The following is an 18739-nucleotide window of genomic DNA, read 5'->3' as shown; positions in this document are numbered from 1 at the left end:
GTCCTGTGCACAATATAAGACTTCAAGAAGAGCTTATTTAGGGCATGCTGCATTATCAATATTTCTCATCCTTGCCTGAAGGGATCTCTTGCCATCAGAAAAACATTATTCCTCTGGGCCTTGATTTTTCTATACATAGCTGTATGTAGCCCAGAGCATATTTTCCATGCTGAGCCAGGCCCACTGGGGAAGTAGCTGAGATTCACAGATGTGTTGTTTCCCAGTTCCATGTATATCTTAAATCTACCAGGATGGTTATAAAGGAGAGGAATGATGAAGGAGAATGGGTAATGGACTCCTGCTCACCTTTCCACAGCATAGATTTATCTCTATCCCAGATGTGCTGCTCCGTGCATTGCTGCTGAGCTTGTGCAGAAAAATGGTGGTGTATCTATAACACAGAAAAGGTTTCTCCAGAGGTTCACTAACCAGTATAATTTCACTTTGCCAGTGTAGCTTAGAGAAGGAGGCAGCCCCTTACTGATCCCTGAGTACTCAGATAACCTGTCTGTGAAATGGACACTCTACTTCAGATGTCCAGTCTACCTCTTGATTTCTTAATGCATCCCAGCTTTGCCTCTCATTGCAGTTCTACACAAACAGGAAGGTTTTAGTTTCTTTACCTGCATTTTAGGGTTGTCTTTTTGTGATCTATTGCACATCTTTTCTCCACTATCAGCACAGAGAATGTCTATAGCCTCTATAGCCCCTTATTTAGTAAGGGTTATGGACACTGTGCTATTTACTAACGACTTAAATCAGATTACCAACATGCAGCACAGCATGAAATGTTTGCATTCTCACCAGCTGCAAGTAGGAAAAGCACTTCATAGAACCTCAGCACCCTTTGGTTCTTGTTGCAACACTTGTGCACTTGTGGCCAGATTTTGAAAAAAAATCAACACACTGTGATTGTGCTTTTTTTTTTTTTTTAAACTGGTCATTTATTTTGCTGCCTAAATGCGAACAGAGCTCTTCTGAAGATCTAGTCCCATGTGAGTTTATCCTGCATTAACAGCAGATGGTGAGTAGCTTCAACAGCTTTGTTTCTATTACCAGACGTCTTTGATTTACTCCCTTGCTTTGCTTTTCAGTCTTTATTTCTTCTATTCCGAAATAGCAGAGGCAGAGCTATTGTTATCTTTTGGCCATAGTTTTTCCTCACACAATACTATTGATCTCTTCTTTCACTATTGGTTTTCTTGCACCATCTGAAAAAAAAGCACTGTGACCTTAAAAGGAAGGAGAGGGAGAGGATGAAATCTTTTTAATAGGGTGACACACCATAAGATCCTATTGCTGCAAATACTTGAGCATGTATTTAATTGTGCATACTACTCCTACTGTAATGCTGGAGAAATTACAAAGTATGACCTAGGTTTGGTACATTACCCTTCAGCTACTTCAGTTGCAGATCAGTCTATAAGCTACCTTAGCTGATAACAAAGTTATTTAAATTGTGTGTGACACTTGTAGTCTCAGGGATAACACAAAGATTTCATTCCAGACATCATAGTTTTCCCAGATGATTTGTGACCTCCTCAGTGAACACCCATAGCTTTGTTCAGTCAACTTAAGAGTTCACATGTAGACTTGCCCCTGTGGGAGAGAACTGGAAAAGTCAATCCGAGGAAATTATTACTTCCAGAAATGTAGACTGCTCTTCTTGAGAGCATAAGCTATAGCTGCTGTGGTTCTCATGCTGCAGAGAAGCAATCACTTCACCTTCCTTGTTTTAGGCTTTTGAAATTTTTGATTGGTTGAAGGAGCTAGATTTTTCTCCTTTTCCTAGGCCAGATTTGGATGCCAGTGTTGTGCATTTTAACATTAGTTTCAAGCCTTTACCCTCTCACTTTATTATAGGACCTAAAAAGGTGAGATTTATTCTAGACCTTTGTTTCCCAGCTTCAGTTTTTACCTTAGCTAGTGTTTGTTCCTCATATATACGTTCCTTTATTGTGGCTCAGAAATCTATGACTCCCTCCATTAGATTCATATACTAGTGTTCTTGCAAACTGCTCTTGTACTTCCTGATACTGGTGTATATGTTAGTGCTGGGATACTAAGGCTGACAGACAACTTTACCCAGACTGAACTCTCCTGTAGAGAGAGCAAGAGATTCTTCTGGAGAACCAAGTCCCCATTCTAACATTGGTTCCAAGTAAAAAAGATAGAGTGGTTGTGACAGTTTTGGCTGTAGAATACTTTAGGTTTCTTTTGTGGCCCTAAGTGTATATGGAGAACACATACTGACAATTTCCTATGCCTGAAAGGAGGGAGGTTACACTGCTAAGGGTTTTATTAAATCTTTTTTTTTTTAATCCTTAAACTTTCTGGTGTCGCTGCTGTGCTCTGACATTGCTGCATTTTAGCCTAGTAATAGATTTCAGTGCTTAAACTTTGGTACAACCACAGTTTGCTTTATGTTTTCATACTTCCTTTTAATGCCTACTGTAGGCTCAAGTACTGGTTATTTCCCTTTTACTGTTACATTTAAAGCACAACAGTGATTTTTATGATATTATCAAGTTGAAGTAATTTTTTTAAATTATTTGTTTATTATTTTTAGGTTCATGAATGGAATGGGGTTATTCTCTTTCTTGGAATATCAGTATAGGACAGACTTCCCATTTTTTTTCAGCTTTTGTGGTTTCTTGCTTGCTAGAGGGGACCTTTATTTATCATCACGGAACACAGAAAGTACCTATCACAGGCGCTTGCTAAAATATCCTAGGCCTTTCAAAAGAATCTGGAAGGGACCTACTAAAATACTTTAGATAAGCTGTATAAGGTACATAGTAGTTTGAAGTAAAAAAATGAAATTAATTCTTGCAAAGTATTTGTCAATGTTATCTCCCTTTCTCTGCATTTTCTTTGAATTGCAGTCTGTCAAGCTTTGTGAAAGAAAGTTTATTTCTTTTTCTAATATTCAGAAATTGGATGAAGACAATATTTTGATGAATCCATCCTTGAAAACAGATGTTTATGATGAATTTATCAACATATGCTGTATAAAAATGAAGGGTGGTAATAAGGAAGAGCCAAGTAAGGAACATATAAAACCATGTGAAACTAATACAAAACAAAAAATATTGCTAATAAGCATGTAATATTTGCAAGAAGTCTAAGAGTTGAGAATTCTGTTTTTCAAACAATTCCCTTGCAAACTTGTATTTTCATTTTATGTATGCTGCTATATTTTCACTAAAATTTTTGAACAAATGGACCTGTGTAGGCTTATCTAAAACTACACTGGCTACAGTTGAATTCATCCCTTCTGAATTTCTGTTTACTCCTCTCATGACTTCTTTCAAAACTACTTGCCTTCATCCGTATTTTTGCTGCTGAGTAGCTTGGGTCTGTACTTCCAGTCTATGAGGTATTTTCCTCCCCTTAAACTAGAACTTTTCTGTTTTGATTAAAAACATCCTAGACCCCTCAATCTGTTTCATACAAATTTATTTTCAGGTTTTATAGTGTTTAATCTGAAATTGTTTCAGCTGTTACGCGAGGTGAGGGGTGATCCAGCCTTTGAATCTCAAATGAAGCCTCAAATGGAATGGATTTGGAAAATTTTGAAAAAATCTGCATTAGTGTTCTTGTTTATTTCCCTTTGGGAAACATTATATTTCAAGTGGTATAGTTCTAGCAGTATATCTCTCCAGCTCAGTTTTTCAGTTCCAAAAAAGGAAGATTGGCAAGTGCTTAGCACATTGCTCCTTCTAACCCTTATGCCATTTTATCACTGTCTTTCAAATTACAGATTAGACCTGGCTGTAGAATTGGACAAATATACTCCTTAACATTATTCTGGAGTTATTTGCTAATTCCTCATAATTCCTTGTGTTTACTCATTTATTTACTGTTTACACTTGCTCCAAGCATAATGTGTCTGTACAAAGTTTAGCCTCTGAATTGTTCATGTAATGACAGCCAGGATTATTTTATACTCATGTGGGCCTTGATCCAATCCCATTTAAGACAACAGAAATATTACTATTGGCTTTTCTGTATTTTGGATCTTGCTCCTAATTTTGATTGGTCTCCTAAATCACACGTTTCCCTGGTTAGATGTCTTAAGATACATAAACAGGATGAGTCCTCCTTCCTATTCATTGATTACCTGTGAACATTCATAACTGTTCAACAAATCAATTTTGCATGAAATAAAAAGCTTTTCATAATGGTTGCAAAAGTACTTTCAGCATGAATGTTCCCATTAATATTTATTCATGCCAATATTTGAGACTTGCTCTGTGAGTGAAACCTCACGCACTGCAGTGTTTGGGATCAAGCTAAAAAATAGGAAGAAGGGGAGAAAGCGTCAGCTAAGCAAATAGATTCTATGATGGGGGGATTAATGATTGCTTCTGGGCTGTGTTTATCTCTGCTGTCCTTAAAATCTCAGTCAACATCTTTGCACATATAAAAGCATATATACATATGAGTTATTTTTTATACATTGACATTGTTTTTACACAATACATTAGATCACTTATAGATCTAGACAATGTAAAGGACGTGGCTTAACTTTGCCTATATAATCAAATTATTTTAGACTTCTAGTACATCCTTTTGCCTTCTTGGCAAAGTTTATCAGCTTTTCTAGTTTGGATTCAGGCTTGTTATGGCATTATCTTAATAAATATTTATGTATTTCATCTCCTGCGTTTCACCCAAGGATGTATGTAGAAAAATGCTGAGAGAAGGGTGGCAAACTGGAGTGTCACTGCATAGTATTTCAAAACAGTATTCTCTTACTACTCAGACTGCTGTAAATGTGAAGGTAGCATCAAGATTTTTCAGCTGTGCCCATTAAATTCACAATGGACTCTGCAGCTGCCATATGATCCTAGTGTACTATAAAGATTAGGATGTTCTTTTCTTTTTTTGGAAGATTGATGGCATTAAAAAGAACATAATTGCAACAAAAATGTTAAGACTTGTCTATCATCTATGAATTGTCTTTACAGGCACTGTACTTAAAAAGGAAGCCCTTAATTAGGAACAGATCAGATGATGAATAACTCCCTTTCCTATGATTTGAAATAATTGTCTTTAAAGATTTTATTCTCTGCCCAAGAAACCAAAATATCCATTTATATTCCTAATAATCCATTTATGTTGTTATTACTTATACTATAATACATTTAGATTTCTAAGTATTGCAACACCAGAATGTTTAAAGTGGATATGTAGATAATTATGACTTGTGGGGTATGTAATGTGATGGATGCATACAGGGAATTTGGGGGACAGGGATATAAAAATCAAGCACTTAATCAAGCCTTAATGATAGTGCTTCTGTGCTTTCAAGAGGAGTTAATTACACCTTTGGTCCTCTCCCAAGTAAAACCTGGTCTTTAACAGTTTGTTTCAGACAACAGTAGTATGTTTTCTCTGTGATGATTTATTTGGCATGGCAGGTAGAAGATGCAAGTAGATACTTAAGCAAGTTTCAGTGGGGTAGGAAACCGATATTCAAATACACTATTATGTATTTGGTCATGTGAAGAGTTAAAATGATGATACTGGTGATAGATTGAATAATGATGAAGTATTTATTTACACGATTCCTTTTTTTTGCAAAGTTGCCCTTACCTGAAAAGACTGCTGCTTTTGATACTGTGGGACAGATCCTCAGCTGGCATAAATAAATGTAGCTCTTTAAAGTCATTTGCAACAGCTTGAAGTCAATAGAGCAGTGCAGATTTACACCAACTGAAGATTTTTTTTTTTTAAGAGATTAGTAAGAGTTAGAGAGGAGAAAAATTAGCTTTCAAAGCATCAAAGGTTTCTTTTCCAGATAATATTTCTGATTAATAACCTAACTAGCACAAATAAGAGAATCGGTGATTCTAAACCTCTTACCAGAGCCTTGGGAAACCAAAGTTTCTTGACTTCAGTTCAAACAATTTTAAATGTTCATGTAGGGGTTTCACAGATGTTGTTTATTTCTCCACAACCGTCTCAGGAGTCAGCGTTGCCACTCTTTTTCTAGTTGCCTTGAGAATAGTATCACGTTTTGAAAGGGTGGAGGGAGACTTTCATTGCTGCAATCACCACCCGCTGAAGAACTGAACCGGAGAAAAATTAAATAAAACTGGGAGATAAAGGGAGGGAGGAGGAGGGGAAGAAAGAGATGGTGTTCTCATGAGCTGTTAACAGTATCAAGAGAGAAAAAGGGAAGAAAGCAGCTGGCTGATAATTTATTACACCATCTTTCGAGGCAAGAGAATTGAAACAAAAAGAACTTGGCCGTGAGCAATGTAGCATTTCTCACCTACTCAATGACATAAAGCGCCTAGGAACAAAAATAAGCTCTGGCAAATAAGAAAACATCATTTGGAAGCCTGCACTGTTTTAGCTGCACTGGTGGGAGTTGAGAGCAGGTGAACAGATTGTTTTGCATTAAACTAATCGATGCTAAATGTATTTGGTATTATATGCCTGATAGTGATGGTCATTCAAAGCCTGGAAATATCCTAAGCATAAAGTTCACCATATAAACTTTCTTTTCTTCCAAACCCTCTGTTTTGATAGCTGTCAAATTGTCTAGGCCATTTCATTCCCCAGAATTGCAGAACAGTTCTGACCTCACTCAGAGAATGGGTAGATATAACAGCCTGCAGGTCCTAGCCAAAAAGTTATCAGCATGTTTTAATCTACAGTTACGGTATAAATACAGATGATTGGAATTAATGCAGTGTTTGCTGGTGATGGAACTAAGTGTTTATCCTTTTCTGGACTGTTGCTTGCCATGAGCTTGTTACAACATACCTCATCTAAGTTTATTTCTAGCAGAGATTTGTCAAGGAAGAAGGCATTGTATCACTACTAAACCCTTTTGTTGTATATTCAAATTAGGGCAATTTGAGAGAAGACTAGATTTGATTTCAGAAACAATGCACATGGCACCTGGTATTGGCATTTAATGATACTGCTTCACATAATATGCTTTATCATATGGATTAATACTAGTACTGTCTTTCATTTGAACAAGAGCTATTTTTGACAATTCATCTTGAAATTCTTCCAGTAAATGTTTTTGGTTTGCAAAATGCAGTAATTGACATTGTCATCTGAACAGCTGCATGCTGTTTCTAAACACATGCATATGTTTGCATGTTTACTACCTGTTTTGCATGTCTGGTGCAGAGCTGATATAATACCCTCCAGAAAATAGAACTGGGCCTCACTGCATGGCCTTAATTAGCAGAGCATTTATGTGTACATTTTACCTTAGCCCTGATGCTCGCATTTCACTAGGGGACACTGAGCCCCACTGGAATCAAGTCCCCCTCAGGCTCATCATTGCACCAACATACAGTGTGAAAAAAATTCATTGCCTCAAAATAGACAACAAGTGAAAGAGGGAGATGCTTTTCTAACATCACATAGTCCTTGCTTTTAGGATCCAGATCTCCTTAGTCCCTTAGCATGTCTCCTAGAGGCACAATTTTCCATGAGGACTTAATCAGAGCATCCCACAGTTTGGTCTTTCAGGTAGGCCTTTCTTTGTACTAATTGGTAATCCCTGGGATATGGTTATTATTACACTAAAACAATGTGGTATTCAGGACTTGGACTCCATGGAATGTTCACTAGGATATGTGTAGGGTTCTGCAATGACAAATGGTTCCATTAAATATTACATGTGTTGTTTTGAGAAAGTTTAGCTTCACAGAGAGCAACTTTGGAACATGTACATATATTATTTATTGACACTTGTTCCATGTGCACATCCAGGATGGCCTAATTCAACATCTGCTCCTGATTAAAGTGAGCATCTGGTATTTTACAGGTAATTATGAGACATAAGCTTATTGTCCTCTAGGCCTACCAGACAAATTGGAACCAAGCTCTCTAAGTGGGTAGCAAGACATAGTTCAGTGCTGGATGCAATTCTTATCACACCTTTTGCTTGGTACTTCAGCATTTATGTTATATGCTGTTTGCAAGCAGAAGTCCCAGTGCCAGTTCCAGTATTGTGCCCTAGAATCAGAAAGGAAAGAAAGATCTTTCCAACACAAAAGACTAAAATGGGAAATTTGAAAGCTCCATTCCTGTTAGACTTTATCCCTTGCTTGCTCTGAACATCTGAATTTGTGATCTTTCTTTTGCCCTGAGAAATAAAGTTGTCATACAGCAAAGAAATGAATTCACCTATAAAACAACTGTTCAGTGATTAGGGTATGGGGAGAGAGAGTTTGTTCCCTGATATATTGTCCGGAGAGGTAGGCTGGTTCAGAGGATATCATCAGATCACAGGATGACAGCTACGTACTGCAAGAAGCCCCAGTGACTCTTGCCTTCTCTTGTCCTGGAGCAAAGAGCATAACTCATTATTGTTCATCATGAACTGTAAAGACTAGCTCACTTCTGGTCAACAAATACAATATCCAATCCTTTTTTTTTTTGTTAGTACTTTGTTAGTTCATGGCTACAGTGATTTTAACTACAGGAGGCTATTACTCTGAGATCCAGTCTAAAAGATCCCAAAGGAAAAGGACTGTGATCTTTGTTTCTTGTTTTACTCTGTAACAATATTCCCTAGAATTGCAAGCCAGTGAATAGATAATCCACCATATTCATCTCTGTTAGCAACTCTATTAGTTGCAGGATTTGATTTTTTTGTGCTCCAATATATCTACATGCATCTATGCATGTGTGTGTGTACCTATGTACAAAAACAGACAAATGCCTGGCACTGGCTTTACATTCCTTCCTTAGGATGTGTAAAACAGCTGTAAAACAACTTAGTCAGAAGTACTGCAATATAATTGCAAATATCAGCCAGGTATTGCAAATTCAAATTGTAATGCCAAACCATGCTAGTACTGCTAAATGATCACTTGTACAGAAGTCACTTGTCTGATTGGTCAGTAGTGTTTATGCACTCTTCTGAAAAAGTGGAAAGGTGAGGAAAAAGCGATTCTTAATCAGATAATTTAAAAGTGTATCCCACAGCACTCCATCAAAACTCTTACAGCTTTTCTTCAAAACTGGGTAGTAATTATGTGGTCTCTGTAGCTGTAACTCCTCCTATAAGCATTGGAATGTTTAAGAAGCTATGCAATTTTAGTTTCACCTCTGCTCTGTGTTTATTTTGCTTTAGTTACGAAACTCTGCCAGATCTGTTATCCATGTAACTGTAGGTTTTTTTCCTTGCCAGGTATTATCAGCCGCCAGGAGGCAGAAGAGTTGTTGATGAATAAGTCTGAAGGAACATTCCTGGTGCGAGTCAGTGAGAAAATCTGGGGCTATGCGTTGTCTTACCGCCAACAAAGTGGGTTCAAACACTTTCTGGTTGATGCTTCCGGGGATTTCTACAGCTTCTTGGGGGTAGATCCAAACCGACATGCAACACTCACAGATCTTATTGATTTTCACAAGGTAACACTTGCTGGCAGAGATCAATAGATGACTGGAGTAGATTAATAATTTAAAGAGGAACCATGTAATCGGAAACCAAACTGGAAAGTAGAAGTAACTATAGTGGGGAGAAAATGTGTATATCTGTTTATATATATGTATATGTATCCTATAATAAGCCTAGCTGAAACATTTAGAGCTTGTTTCTTTTGCTGCAGTGAAGCAGAAAGCTTCTCCCATTCTTTCAGAATCTTCAGCATGTATTTGTGTACCCTTCTTGCCAGATTTTTACGCAATGCCTGCTTTATTGGACTAAAAATGGACCAAGAGCTGACAGAGCTAAAAATTTTTGAGCCTCTTATCTCTGCAAAATTGGACTGGAAATACTATAAGAAAGATCTTTTAATGATATTTCAGCATTTTTCAGCCTTTGATGTGAGGGCTGTAACACGCAAAAGCATAGGAGTGAGGCACAATAATAAAAAAGGGAACATGGAAGGGTTCTTTTTTAGGGATGTGCAAAGAGTCATTCCTTATTACCCAGAACTATCTTATGGGAATGATTTACTTCAAGTCTTCAGTGACCTTAGATGGGTTTAAATTACTTTACCTCTAACTCGTGTTTCCTATTTGCCAGACTGACTAAAAAGCAGCACTGTTTCTGATAGTGTAGGTTGTTTTCATCTTATATCTCCTTCTCCATCTTTTTCATGTTTTAATCCTGCTTTTCTTTGTCACCTATAAAATTTTTCTTCCCCATTTCTTTTCTGGAGTTTCTAGAGAGGCATAAGCCTTTCCTGTTTTTACACTTTTTTTTTACTGTTGCTCCATACTAATTCTGTGAAGTTTTTGCTCTTCCCTCTCTTCAGAGCATTTAATTTTTTTCAATATTCAGTATCACAGACAATAAGCACAGATTGTTCTTCTAATTTCCTTTCTCTTCTTTCACTTCAGTTAGTTTGCAACATCTCTTCAGTCACAGCTACTCCTATTTCTTTCATCTGTAATCCTTACATTACAATTGTTATTAGCAGTACAGGAGACTTAGGAGTCAATTATTTTGTCTTTTACTGGCTTAAGAGAAAGAAGTTGAGTGTCTCAGAATTTATATTTCATGAAGAAACAGGGGTTATAATGGGATATTCTTCATAAAAACATAGAATTGTATTTTTCTTTGGTGAGCAAACCAAAAAAAAGAAAAAGAGTGAAAAACCCCAAACTCATTCAGGTTGGCTGAAAATTTTGTTTTATTCAGTTAGGTTTTGGTTGGCCTTTTCTCCCCCACCTCCTTTCTCCCATCTTACCCACTGGCATGTGTGCACACAGAGTTCTTTTTCTTTCTTTTCTTTTTTTTCTTTTTTTCTTTTTTTCTTTCTTTTTTCTTTTTTTCTCTTTTCTTTTCTTTTCTTTTTCTTTTCTTTTTTAAGATCAAATTAAAAAAATGAAAAGTAAAGACAAATGAGTTTTGCTGTAGTGTTTCCTCCTGCCTCCTGATTTCTCCTCCACTGAAAGAATTTGACCTGGCTCAGCTAAAAAATGGGGTCACTATGAAATTATATTTCCACACAGGTACCATATTTGACCAAAAAGCCTCCTTCCTCAATTTGAACAAATTTTCTTCTTTTCTTAAAAAAAAAAAAAAAAAAAAAAAAAGCTCATGAGGCAGTGTGAAGGTAGATAAGCCTAAGAAGAACTTTAAGATCCTTAAAATATTCTTAAATAGTTTAATAATATTGACTCTGCTGAGGATTAAGCTTGTTATATAACAGAAATCATCAGTAAATATGTTAAATATTCAACCTAGGCACATTCATTTTGATTTGAAAAATCAAAATAGTAGACTACCTTTTCAAAATGCATGTTTGTGCATCTCCTAAAGCAATGAACATCATCTGCATTAGTGTACTGAAAAAAGAAGGTCTAACCAGAGCCTTGTTGGGGAAAGAAAAACATATGTACCACTCTAACTCAGTTGCAGATTATCAGGCATTGGATGTAAGAGCTCTGGATAAAGTGGTATCCTCCCTGTTCCTGGGGTGGGGTGAAAAACTGAATTTTAACCATGCAACCCATTCCAACCATCTTCCTGCCACGTTCCTATGTTTTCCTTGCATCCTTGCTCATCCTAGGTGATGACTGTGCTAGAAACCTATCTATTTACAGACAGCAGTATGGCATGTGTCAGAAGCAGAATGGGTTTTAGTTCCTGACATTAAAAAAAAAAAAAAAAAAAAAAAAAAGTTTTCTTAGGTATCCCCTGATGATGAAAGTCAATAGTTCTCCCTAAAGTGAGATTATCAGAGAAACTGCTTCACCTTTAATGTCACCACACAGTTCTCTTTTAACCGTCTAGCTTAACAGCTACATTAAATTTGGTCTCTTCGGTGATCAGTTCAGTAGGCACCATTTCTTGTCTCTAGCATGGTTTTCTCTGAAGCTTTTCTCCCTGCCCTTACTGATGAAGTACATTGTCAAGTGAGCCCACGACCTTTTGATAAGTGGCTATGCAATTTGTATGTAAATGGTTGCAATGTGGACATACTTCCTGTTCCAGCTATTGCAATATTGTTTGGAAAAGTTACTGCTTGTTCTTTACTATTTTCTGTAAGTAGCATAGCAACCTGCAAGTAGTTCAAATCACAACATTTTTTGCGCATCAGTGTATTTGAATCCACTAATACTAGCACAAATTATCAATGGCACAAGTACAAAATAAGCAGATCATAAAGAAAATGAATAGTTGATAGGATCCTTTTACTGCTCTGTACATTTTATCAAGCATTTATTGTAATTGGTTACCTGTTACAGTTGAGTTACGGTCTTCATTGCTATCAGTTGCTTTTCTTAGAAGACAGACAAAGGCTTAGACGTCTATGAATCATATTTTAATTGGTTTTATCTTTCTAGGAGGAAATCATCACATCTTCAGGTGGGGAGTTACTATTGGAGCCATGCGGACAGCAGAAGAACCCACCAGACTACAGCCCTTTATTTGAATAACTGATCCAGGACTAATAGGAATACATTTTGGATAGCTGCAGTAATAGATAGGTACAAAAGTAAATGCAAATTACAAAAGTAAATGAACTTTCAAAGCCACTCGTCTTGTGGCCAAAACTATTCTTTTAGCAGGTCCAAAATATTTCTATTTCATATCTGAAGATGATAAATTGCTGGCAGATTACAAATGGGAAGTATTCCCAGAAATTCTTTCAGGGCTTATGGACAGTTGCATTGAAAGCTAAGGTCCTATCTTAATTTTCACCTAATGTCTAAAATTGAAAATGCAAAATTACATACTTTTAACAGCAAGAACTATGGGAAATATTCATAGAGTACTGTATGAAGTATCAACATTGTTGAACAGTATTTTTTTTCCAAAGCAAGGTTTCTCAGTTTCCATTAACAATCTCATCACTCAGTGGTGCACTTACGGTAACAAGGAACGCAGTCATAAAATGTTGCTTGGTAGTTTGTGATTGCTTAAATGGTTAGGTATAGCTGGAAACTTGCTATCCTACTTTTGAATTCAGGCCTACAAAGTTCACTACAGTATAGTTAGTCAGAACAAGGTCATTTCCCTTTTGTTTAAGAGTTCATGCAGCCCAGCTGCCTTGAAATAATTTTACTCCTGTAGAGAAAGTGGTTAGTTTATTCTGAACTAGTTATCCTAACAGAAGCAGTGGCTAAGAAGAACAAAAAGTTTACAAATCACTCAGTGGTGGAAATATAGTTTTCCTGAATGGGAGTAAATTTGAAGTTTAAAGTAGTGCATTAAAGATGTGCAGTTCATTCTGGTTTGATTTGTACCAACAATCACAACTCGCACTGACTTTGATATGTTCTGAGCTTTCTGATGTGCCAGATGTATGCTCGAGATTCCTGGTTTTACTTTGCTGTAGTTCCAAATACTTAGCTGAGCTACCAGTAAAGGAGGGGGTGTGACATGCATCCCTAGAAAAGGTACAAGTAATAACATCGGTTTCATGCTATTTCATCTTTTAAAAAATGCAGTGTGTTCTTGATGCATTTGTTATACTTCTACATACTAAAAACCACAAGACTAGATCTGTAGGCTGTAGATCTATAGAGTAGCTGCTTAGTGTTTGGACTATAAAAAATCAGTTAATTTGCCCTCCTGAAATGTGTGACTTAGCATGTGGCAGCCCGGAGCTCAGTGAGTGCTATACATGTAATCCTGCATTGTTTCATTGGTAAGCTGGATGCTACTGAGATAGCCAATTCATGAAATATAAATAGTGAAATAGTTACAGAACAGTTACTACTACCTTTCTGTGCATCTTGCTCCATTCCCATGAATGCCCAGATAGAAACGCTGGGTATACAAGTGTTCCTTTCAGCTCCAAACATTTATCATGCAGGGCAATATTTAAAAAAACTGTTGTGACAGTTTTGTACATAACTGATTTGTTTCAAGAGTGAAGTAGTTGTGTGCCCATTGGTTAGTCTTATAGTCATGCCTTTAATAGGCAGTTTCTTGGTACTATTTTCAGATGTGTGAGATGAATTTGATATGTAGTAAAGTGGACCAAAGTCCTTATGTGTCATCTTACTTCCATGGTTAATCTTTTCCTGGGAATCTCTGAATGCATATAGGAAGGTACATATAGTGTGTTTCCATATGCTACCCCACTGCTTCTGGCATTCTCTGAATTTGTATGTGCTCCTCTTCCAAATCCCAGTGTAGCCTTCTCTCCCCAAACCCATGTGTAATCCATCTCCCCTCAAATAGTCATTTCTCTTGACTCAATGTTATCTTCTGTACTTTGATTGACATAGATGGTAATCTCATCTAAGAAAGGAAACTTGTCCATTAAATTAATTTTGCCTTTAGCCCCTATTAAAGTAAGAATTTTTGCACACAGACTGCAATGTTGTACAGGAAAATTCTCTTTTGTTAACATTGCTTTTTCTGAGATTTAATCTATCTATGTTTGTGACACATGAAAAGAAAATTCTAGTGAACTTTCCACAGAGAGAAAATTAGCTGGACAGTTTCTGTATGAATCACTTGGGGCACTGGTTCAAGACATTTTAAATGGTTACTGTAACAGCTCATAACAAAGAAAGTCAGGAGACAGAGCAAATTAGCAATGTTTATTAGCTGGAGCAGCTGTTCTTAGTGTGAAATGCTCATCTGGGCTTTTCATACCAAGTAGGTTTACTGAAATAGGACATTCTTCAGCTTTGTGTCTGGTATCTTGAGAAGCAAAGTGACCCAGCAGCTGGATAAAGGGTCAAGATATCTAAGTTGCCTTGGAATTTTGTTAAACTGTGGTCTTCTGGAGATTACCTGGGGCTGGATCTTCAAACTGAAATACAGCTCTGCAATTCTGAACATAGTAACACATATTTAGGCCTCTAGTAATATCTATAGCCTCTGTTAAACACATAGACTCCTTCCTAAAGTGAAACCTCCTAAAGAGATATGTCTGATCTGGGATTGCAGTATACCTAGTACAGGTATATACAAACACTTGAATCCAGCTACCAGAATGTGGAGTTTAGCACAGAGTAATTCACTGTAGTTTTCAGACATGGAATCTGTAAAATCCATCACAGGGAATGAGAAAGTTGCTTTTTCTAATAGAACATTTACCAAGTGCTAGCTGCACCCCCCACACCCCAAAGAGCCCCAGTATCTATCTGCCAGCCACTTTCTCCAAGAAGCTAGCTCTCTGCTTGATCCCGCTCCACAGGAATCTCAAGAACCACCTCAACCTCTTATTGGGTTATTCACAGCTGCACCTGTTTCATCACAGAAGAACTGGACCCTTACTTTAAAGAAGGGAAAGGGACCTTTAAGTACTTAACATCTTTTAAAGGTAAAAAGTGTAAGTATCCATAGATTTATCTCTGAGGCCAGACAGCAGCAGCTAAATGTGGAGGTGAATGGGGACTCAGGGTCTAAAGACAGTACTGAGTAATTAAGGTGGTTTTTAGACACCTAGACATCTTTGCAGACTGGTATTTTGCCTTTATGAACTCTAAAAAAGGCAAAGTGCCTTCTCCTCTTTGGAAGATTATTCAAGTTACTGTACGCAATTTCAGGAATGTTTATAGACAAAATATTGAAGAGCTTTTTCCATATGGAATCCACATTCATAGAGAGTGATAATAATACAGCTTTTTATATCTAGTGATACATTCTCAGCAACTGCCTGCATTTTGTTTATTGGATAAGAAGGCTTGGAAATACAGCTCTTTAGCTAGTGTGTCCTGCTGTGATTTAATTAACATGTATAAGGCAATAGCATCGTTTTCTCTTCATAGTACCTTTCCTACTTTTAATTTCCTAAATTTTTCTGTCTGTATTCCATTCATTTCTCATTCCAGGTTTTACCTGGTTTTAAAATAAATTCCTTGTAAGTTCCCCTGCAAATGAAATTACTGTCTGGAAAACCGCAATTTCATTTTGAGAGTTTTATTATGCTAATAAATGTCAGGATTCTCAAATAAAAGAATTGCTTTTTTTCCAGAGCCCCACAGAAATAATGAAAAACAGCTAGCCAATTCATAGAGTACCAGCAAAGAAAAACTCAACAATATATAACCAGAAGCAGCAGCAATAAAATACAGTGCAACTTAACTGAAGATAAATTTCAAAGGAAACAAAAGGAGATCATGGCAGGCAGAAATTAAGAACAGAAGCTTTCCTTGGTAGAGATGTGCAGCTGCTGCCAATACATTGGAGGGCAGTGGGGAAAGTACAAGTGTGGAGGCAATGTCTTCTAAGCTAACAAATGCTTCTTGTTGCCTTCCAGAAAATAAATGGACTATGAAAAGATAACCAATTAGTAAGAGGAAGAAAGGGAAAGGGGAGAGGGAGTAAATATGGAAAATGAAGAAAATGAAGAAGGGAAAATGTGCTTATTCCATCATTTTGAAAGCAATTTGCTTGGTTTTTGCTGCTCTGGGAGGAAGACTGGACACTACTCAGAGATTTCAACTGTAAAATGAGCTTGAGCTCAGTCTAGCTTGGAGCTAGATTTCACACACTCAGTCTAGAACAGTTCAGTTGGTCCATATTTCAGCCCTGAATGCTGGATCTGTTCACCCTGTCTGCCTCTAATGTTTAGTGCTGTCTGAAGCTGTTATCTCTGCATATATTCTTTGTGGTGCAGCTGTTCTGTTGTCTGGAACAGCCAGCTTTTATTCCTCTATTACACAGTGACCTTCAAATCTTGCTTTCTGATCTGTTTTTCTAGTGGTAGCTATTGTTGAGTCAGAAGATGTGCAGGTTATGGATTTTCATTATAAGATTTTCTGAGAATATTTCTTGTCAATAAGACCACCGGGAACAGAATGAGACACCTATTATGGTAACTCCATTTCACAGGGAAACAAGCTACAGCAATAAGAAGAACTTTTAAATTCTGAAATGAATTGTACCTTTCTTTACATCTATTTTACATCTACTTTTTAACATAATTGGGTAGCTGTGTTGTTTGTGGATTCTTATGTGCTATAAAAATTATGTTGAAAAGTTAATCACGCTTTATGTGGTAAGCAGAGTTCATCCTCTTGTAGGAAATGCTGTCAATAGTATAAACAAGAAAATGTCTTCTCACCTAGAAGTTTAAACTTAATAAGGGACTTAATTATAGAAAATCATTTCAGAGAGGTCTGTACATTCCACTTAGTGATAACCTGTTACCCTCGTATTTGTTCTTGCTCTCAAACCACTGTTGCTTGCGATAGCCTGGCACTAATAAATATGTTTTCAGTAAAAACAATAATTCAAATTGTACTTTATGGAAGAGTTAGTAATGTGTATGACTATCATTGTGATTTTTGCCATGAATGCTTTCACAGAATCACAGGGTTTGGAAGGGAACTCTGAAGATCATCTGGTCCAAGCCCCCTGCTCAAGCAGGGCCACCTAGAGCAGGCTGCCAGGGACCATGTCCAATCAGGTGTTGAATCTCTCCAAGGATGGAGGCTCTACAACCTCTCTGGGCAACCTGTTCTAGTGTTCAACCACCCTCACAGTGAAGAAGTGTTTTCTTATGTTCAAGTGGAATTTCCTGTGTTTGTTTCCTTCAGAGAATCCCAGGGAAAAAAAAAAATCTAGGAGCAATGACTAAATGCATCCAGTTCTGGTCTGACTGCCAGATAATATTTTGTTACCTCTTCTGTGCTGTATTCACAGCACACTGGTGCATCCATTTTAAATTTCAGTGTATTATTTGCTACACTGGAACCCACCTATGTTTTTAAACAACACAGTAATGGAAAGCTGTGCATAGGAATGGACTGTTCTATGGTTTGAAAATGTCCACCCAATTCTAATGCTGAGCCCCCACAACATCGACTGAAGTTCATATGGCACTCAAAACTAGTCCTCGGCTGATAAATGAGAGAATTATTTATAAGAACTGTCATTTGGAATCACTTTTCCCTTCTATCAGAAGGGAATTGAGCTGTTCTAAAAACCTTCCATTGACTTTTTAATGGAAAAAATGCCCTGTTTTCAAAATACAAGATTCCTTTAAAAGGTTTCAATTTTTAGAATTAAAAAATTTAAAGTATCCGAAGGCATTTTTAATTGCAGAAAATATGAAAAATATGCAGAAATTTATCAAAAAAATTCCCACTTTTAAGTCAGCCCTAAAAGCAAATGTGCCACATTTTGTCTGCTGGCTCCAAAGCCAATACAGATATTCAAGGTTTTTGACATTTCATTAGGTATCCATTCTCTCTGTTAATGCTATCTGTTGTTTAAGGAAGAATGTAAATACCCAGGGAATAATTATTCAAAATGTCAAGCCCATTAAGAATCTGGTTTGACAACTGAAATAAATTTATGAAGGTTTAAATAAGACCCCAGATAATGTTTTCTCTGGAGGAAGAAGAAAAAAAGAAAAAAAAAATCAAGCTAGCAAGGTGGGTGAGTTCAGAAAAAAGAACTGATGAGTATTGTTCATCATTTTGAATATGGATTTGTGTTATGTATTTGGATTCTCTCAGTCTGATTTGCATTTATATTCTACTAAAAAGTTTGAGTGCTGAAAATTAATTTAAAGGGAATAATAAAAAAAAAAACTTGAAAAGAAATCTGCTATTCTAGTTTCTCTGAAAAAGGCTGCTTTATTTCTAACTACCCTGTGCTTATGTAAAAGGCTAAGTCTGTTCATGAACCTTTTTTAAGCAAAAGTCTAATTTTCAAAGTTTTCATTGTGACTAATCACAACAGAAATCTCCTCCTGAATGAGGATCACTAAGAAATGCAAAGCTCTGACTAAATGTTCAAATACTAAATTGAAACATTTGTAATAAACTAGTTGCATGCAGATGAGAAATACTAAAACCAAACAAACCTAAATCACAGAAATTTTTTACA

General features: G+C 36.7%; 1 protein-coding gene across 1 annotated transcript in view; it reads left to right on the top strand.

Moving 5' to 3' along the window:
• Window positions 1-12375, top strand: part of SH2D4B (SH2 domain containing 4B) — a 69045-nt gene extending 56670 nt beyond the window's left edge. Inside the window, exons 7-8 of the mRNA XM_013953421.1 lie at window positions 9176-9396; window positions 12283-12375. Coding sequence (XP_013808875.1) covers window positions 9176-9396; window positions 12283-12375 — 314 coding nt within the window. The remainder of the gene's footprint in view (window positions 1-9175; window positions 9397-12282) is intronic.
• The last annotated feature ends 6364 nt before the right edge of the window (window positions 12376-18739 follow it).

Source organism: Apteryx mantelli, chromosome 7, assembly GCF_036417845.1.
Source record: "Apteryx mantelli isolate bAptMan1 chromosome 7, bAptMan1.hap1, whole genome shotgun sequence".
Lineage (NCBI taxonomy): Eukaryota > Metazoa > Chordata > Aves > Apterygiformes > Apterygidae > Apteryx > Apteryx mantelli.
This window is presented reverse-complemented; position numbering and strand designations above follow the sequence as displayed.